Source organism: Nymphaea colorata, chromosome 13 (assembly GCF_008831285.2).
Source record: "Nymphaea colorata isolate Beijing-Zhang1983 chromosome 13, ASM883128v2, whole genome shotgun sequence".
Taxonomy (NCBI): domain Eukaryota; kingdom Viridiplantae; phylum Streptophyta; class Magnoliopsida; order Nymphaeales; family Nymphaeaceae; genus Nymphaea; species Nymphaea colorata.
The window spans coordinates 34,118-40,117 of record NC_045150.1 but is presented as its reverse complement, the minus strand read 5'-3'; the positions used below and the strand labels follow the sequence as shown (position 1 = coordinate 40,117).

Genomic DNA, 6,000 nt, shown 5'->3' with positions numbered 1-6,000 from the left:
CTTCTGTCATATCTTTCATCTGGAGGGGAATGCCAAGATAGGTGGTGGGTAGCTGACCTTGACGCCAGCCCGTTTCATGCTCGATCTAAGAAAGCACCTGACTGTCCATGTTGAAAGGGAGAACTGAACTTTTGGCAATGTTCATAACCAGGCTGGAGCATGAGAAGAATTTGTTCAAATAGACTTTCAGGTTCTGTAAGTTCTGTAACCTCCCATCGATGAAGAAGATGATGTCGTCTGCATATAGCATGGAGAAAGGGGACATGGTACCAGCCTCCATGGATGGGATCTTTATTTGCTTGTTGTTAATGTGCACTTGCATACTATGAGTGACCATTTCCATAACAGCGATGGATAGGGGGAGAGTGAGTCCCCCTGGCTTAGACCTCTCTTGTTCTCAAACCAAGTCCCTTCTTTGCTGTTGATGAGAAGCACCAATTTGACTAAGGAGACGATTGTCATAACTTTCTGAATCCACAGTTCATGAAAACCAAGATGGCATAGGGTAGCCTTCAAGAATCCCTAGTTAATTCTGTCATAAGCCTTGCTTAAATCAATTTTGACGCAAGCTGCTTGCTTTTTGCTGTTTTGAAAAATGTGGACAATTTCTTGAATAAGTAGAAAATTGTCTTGGATGCACCTTCCTGGCAGAAAAGCACTTTGGTTCTTGGATATAATCCTGTTAAGGATAGGCCGCATGCGTTGGACCATAATCCTAGTGATGAATTTCAGCATGCTAGTGCAAAGGGAGATGGGCCGAAGTTTGTCCACCCGCGTCGCGCCTTGCTCCTTTGGCAGAATAATAATGTGGGTCTTATTGTCAGATTTAACCAATCTGCCAGAATCAAAGAAGCCACGTATCGCCCCTGCGACTGACACCTGCACAGTGCTCTAGTTGCTCTGAAAGAAGCTATTACCAAACCCATCTGGGCCAGGTGTGGAGTCTCTATCAGCCTCCATTACTGCCCACTGGATTTCTGCTGCAGTGACTGGTTTCAAGAGTTCCACATTCTCCTCCGGCAACACTGTAAGACCTGGAGCGAGAGAATGAGGTAAGCACCCAGAACCCTAGGTAGTCCCTAACAGACCAGCAAAGAAATCTGTGCAACCCGTAAAAATTTTAGGCATATTTGTTAGGAGCTGTCCCACATGGGAGATGGTTTCGATTTTGTTCCTCCGTCTCCTCCCATTAGCGATCCCCTGGAAGAATTTGGTGTTTAGGTCCCCATCCCTCATCCATTTGATTCTAGATTTCTGGTGCCACTGACATTGTTCTAACCACAATAGCGTGGAAAGATCATGCTTGAGATTGCATTCTTTGTCAATGGCCTCAAGGTGGCCACTTTCACTTCGGGACTGTACATGCTTGATTTTGGCATTAATCTCCATTATTTGATGTGGCACATCATTGGCTCCACCCTTGCACCAAATCTTTAGCTTGTCCCTGGTGGCCTCCAATTTGTGAATGAGTTTAATCATCGTGCAGCCACTTGTGTCCACCACCCAGGCTGAAGATACTTGGTCACTATACCCAGCCATGTCCTGCCAATATTGAAATGCCGAAATGGGGTGCGACCCCATGTTCTAAACCTGCGCTTGGAGATGCAAAGCAAAATAGGATTGTGATCAGATATAGTACTTGGATGCACTTCCAGGTGAGGCATCAATTCTGGATCATCCACCCAATCCTTGAAAACATAGCACCTATCGATCTTCGACATGACATTCTCATGGCCCACCCGATTATTAGTCCAAGTGAATTTCGTATCTGGGCAAGAAACTTAATATAAATCTGACTGAGTTACAAAGTTAGATAAGGCTAGAAAGGCGTGGAGTCCCAGAGCCCTTCCAGTTTCCTCATTACTGTTTAGGACAGCATTAAAATCGCCCATACATATAACCGGCGCACTGCAAAGGTTCAAGGCTGCACCAAGAGTGGAAAACAAATCCTTCCTAATTCCAAAATTGGTGTGCAAAATAAACCCCTATCACCATGAAAGTTTGACCTGATGAGATAATAAAGAACTGAGAGACAATCCAGTGAGGATGAACATACTAGGTTTGGAGCATCACTGTCATTGGATCCCATAGAGCAATGATGCACGCCCAAGGTCCGAACAGGTGAATTTTGGAGATTAGGCATCTATCTGGGATCTTGAATTGGAACTTCTGGAGCTGTTCCGAATTAAGCTTGGTGTCAATTGCAAAAGCAATGGTAGTTTTCATAGACCTAAGAGCTCGTAAGAACCCATGTTGGGCTGGGGAGCAGCCAACCCGCGGACATTCCATGCAAGGATCTTCATGAATAGGGTAGGCCGCATCCCCTCCCTCCTCGGATAACCATTGGGTTGTTTGATAAGTCATCAGCCTTGTCATCAACCATTGCCTCTGAGGCAAACTGCCCTTCACCGCTGCCAATTTCCATGTCGTCTGAAAGGGGACCCTCCTGATACCCCTAATCAGACCCCCACCGTGGCAAGGTCCTGATACTTCTTGGAGACTCCCTCCTGCCTTCTCAAATGTGTCGCTCACTTTTGGGGGACTGGTTTGCTTTTCGGTCCCATTAACTTCCCTGTGCTTGAGAGTTCTTTTCTTGACCTTCTCAGCCAATTGTGTGTTGATGTGCATTGTCAGTGAGTTCGCGTCATTCCTTGAAGCAGTTACAAGTTGTGAAGGAAAGCTTGGTTTCGATTCCGGAGACAGTAAGGCTTGGTGAGGGACCTGCTTGCCTTTACTCCTGTTCTGCATGCCTTGAACTACTGGTGCATTACCAGCCTCTGCTCTAGTAGCGACCACATGCTTTTATGATTCCTGCCCCTTTTCATCTGAGCGACTTGTGACCCTCTCGCCAGGACGACCAGAAGAACTTTCCCTATCTACTTTCTCCTCCACCAGATGTGAGAGAGCTTCAAATTTGTTATGTTTCGACTGTGAATCCTCTGTTACTTTATTGGGTTGAGTTCTTCTTTTGGGAGTTTTAACTAGTTGCCAAGCATTGGGGGCAACCTGATCCCCTTTCTTGGATGTGTCTGTCACCATAGAGGAACCAGTGGACCCACATTTTTGACAGTATTTGACCTTAGTTTCATATTCGATGGATTGAACAAAATTTTACCCCTATTAATTCGACCCAAGCGGGATCTCAATTCTGATGCGGGCAAAACCTAAACGCTGGAGGTGCGTCGTATACTCATCTGCTTCCACGAATGAACCACCTATTAATTCGGCAATGTCATTGAAAATCCGAGGGTTCCACCATTCGACTGGCATATCAGGTAGCCTTATCCATATACAGATTCAGTTGGAACTCTCATTCCGCATGGGCATTCCAGGGTGCCATTCGTTAACAATAAGAAGTCTCCCTCCCACATACCATCTTCCAGGAGACATAATGAGTTTAAGATCAGCTTCAGAGGAAGTGTGGAGAAGAAACATACCATTCCCCATGGAGGTGAATCTTAAGTCAGTAATACCAGGCCATAAACTTCTAAGCCTTGCAAAGATGAAGTTGTAATCCAGGCAACCTTTGCCAGCCCCTCCGGCCCGAGTAGCGATGGCACTGAACCTGAACGGCTGACACAGAACTTTATACGAATGTTGTGAGGTAACCAGGTGCCTCTTCCCTGCCACCTCTTTTTTCTCCAGCAGAGGCATATCCATCTCTGCCGCAGGCCATCCCCTATCCACTATAGCTGCCCAAGATTTACCATTGTTTGGACTGGAGGATGAAGGTAGAACCTCTCTCCCAGCAACATCGTCTTCAGCACCGCCCAAAACCATGGGTTCACCACTTCGATGAGTATCCCCCATCTTCGGGAGCCCCTGCTGGGTCCAAGGCCCAGTGAGGCCGACAGCTACCCCTACCACGATGAAGAGACCTCCTGAGCCCTAGGAGAGAGAAAATCCACACCTTTCGCCTTTTAGTGAAAGTTAGATTTTTTACACTCGTCCACTTCGGTAATGCCATTGTATGTTACTAGAAATTTAGTTTTCAAAACTTATAGCGGTGAATAAGTCTGACATTGTATGCTTCCAAAATTATTAAAAAGGAAGAGCCGTTCTTCTCATCCTGCTCGGCCGGGAGCTTACACAAGAGAAATATAAAATATAGAAAATGAAAAAAAAATGACAATGATAAGAAAAAGAATGAGAAATGAGAAAAAAAAGGAAACAGACGAACTAAGAGGGAGTTTTTAGTTTTTTCTCTTTTTTCTGTATTATCTCAAGTTGATTCCTATCACTTGCTAAGCACATCCATTTGAACAAAAAAAATAAAAGTGCAGTGTTTTGTTCATATTAATAGGAGTGGTGGCAAGCTTAAATAAAAAAATTTATTTATTCATAAAACAACTTGAGATCATTTAGAAGTCCGTATTGTTTACCAATATTTTGAAAGTACAACCATGGATTGTCTAGCTATACTTGAATGGCTTTCATTTAAAGGTGTGTCCAAACTCTATTGTTGTTGTTATTAGGCTAATTAGTTGATCTCTTGTCTTTCAAATAGCCATTATAATGGGCACTCGTGGATGTCAATGGATTAAATATTGTTTTGGATGACCAAATAATAAATTGCAACTTAATGTGACAACATCTTTTTCTGTAGTCATCCAAGTAAGGGAATTAGATTTCTCGACCAAGACTTTATGGAGTAGGACACCTAATTATGTAGGTTGGCTTCAGGCCTTTAAGTTAAAGAAAAGTCAAAAGTTCAATACTTAGATGTGCTTGGATGACACTTAAAACGGAGCTTGGGAGACAAAACACCATTTGTCCCTGAAGAGATTGGTGCAATGGTCAGGGCAAGGATCAATAGGTGGCCGGTTCCCATGATTAATCCTTAGAAGATCAATTTTCTGCGCTGCAAATAGGGAACCACTGATGTGCAAGCTGATGCACAGTGGTGGTGACACCTCGAATCACTAGAAGTAGACCCTGTATCTTGCGGGAACGAGAGGTTGGGTGGAAGCTTCGACTCTTTTTTATGTAGTAAGATGAAATATTCTTCTTACTCAACCAGAAAGCAAAACACCATTTTACTTACTTTGCTCTTTTAGGCATATTTAGATGACACTCAAATGTGAGCATGTGAAGAACCCAGTTTTGTTAAAATGGTGTTTTGAAACCCAAACATGTAAAACAGATTCCAAAAACTAATTAGAAAACCAAATTTTAACAAAACCTAGTGTTTAGAGAACGACTTTTTCTAAAGGTGACATCCAATAGAGCGTACAGTAATTGATAATGCAAATTTGAAGCATAATCAAGACTACTACAAGTGATAGTGGTAGCACAAGGGATGATAGTGAAATTTAGATCCAAATATAATGCAAACATACTCGCGTGAAAGCCAATTCGATTTGCCTCAAATTTTCACTCTCGCATATGAATCTGATTGGCCCATGGTCCAGCTTGTTGGATTTGAATGGATACATGTTTTGACATATTGGGTTTGGTGCCTATGGGGCATTAACGTGAGTTTGCCGTGGAGATCACATCGGACTGGACCAGATCCAACCCCTTTCTAATAAAAATTTTCAAGTGCTGGTGTTGGTTGGCGTGGGCAATGGCCCACACCAGCCCTCACATAGCTCCACTACTGAGTGGTTGCGTCATGTTAACAAGAAGATCATGTCATTCTTAGAATCTATAAATTGTATTTCAATAAATACTCCCTTCTCCAAAGAAGTAAGTGAGTCTTGTTTAGTTGGAAAGGCCCATAAGCAGCCATTTCCTGTGACAGGTTTTCATGTCAGTGGTGTTCATGTTGAACTTCTTCAAATGGATGTTTTGGGCCCTGCACATGTTGTGTTCACGGTTGGTTATAAATATATATATTTTCCTTATTGTTGATAATTATTTTCTTTTTTTTTCGGTTGTTGTTTCCTTTAAGACTAAGTTAGAGGTACATAACTGCTTTAAAAATTGTAATATGTTAGTAGAAAAGCAGTGCAAAACTTATATTAGCTTTATGCAGTCAGACAAAGAAATTGACGGGAG

At 43.0% G+C, this 6,000-nt stretch overlaps 1 protein-coding gene across 1 annotated transcript; it reads right to left on the bottom strand.

Moving 5' to 3' along the window:
* Positions 1-891: 891 nt before the first annotated feature.
* LOC116266973 (uncharacterized) lies at positions 892-1,581 on the bottom strand. Its single transcript, XM_031648523.1, has 2 exons — positions 1,089-1,581; positions 892-1,034 (listed from the first exon to the last, which is right to left on the bottom strand). The coding sequence occupies exons 1-2, from the start codon at positions 1,579-1,581 to the stop codon at positions 892-894; spliced, it is 636 nt and encodes a 211-aa protein (XP_031504383.1).
* Between the last annotated feature and the right edge of the window lie 4,419 nt (positions 1,582-6,000).

What these genes read in the sequence shown, in the direction of transcription:
- LOC116266973 (XM_031648523.1), bottom strand. Translation starts at nt 1,581, where the DNA reads ATGGGGTCGCACCCCATTTCGGCATTTCAATATTGGCAGGACATGGCT. An exon ending in TTGCACAGATTTCTTTGCTG is followed by an intron (nt 1,035 to 1,088) that starts GTCTGTTAGGGA and finishes CTCTCGCTCCAG; the next exon opens with GTCTTACAGTGTTGCCGGAG.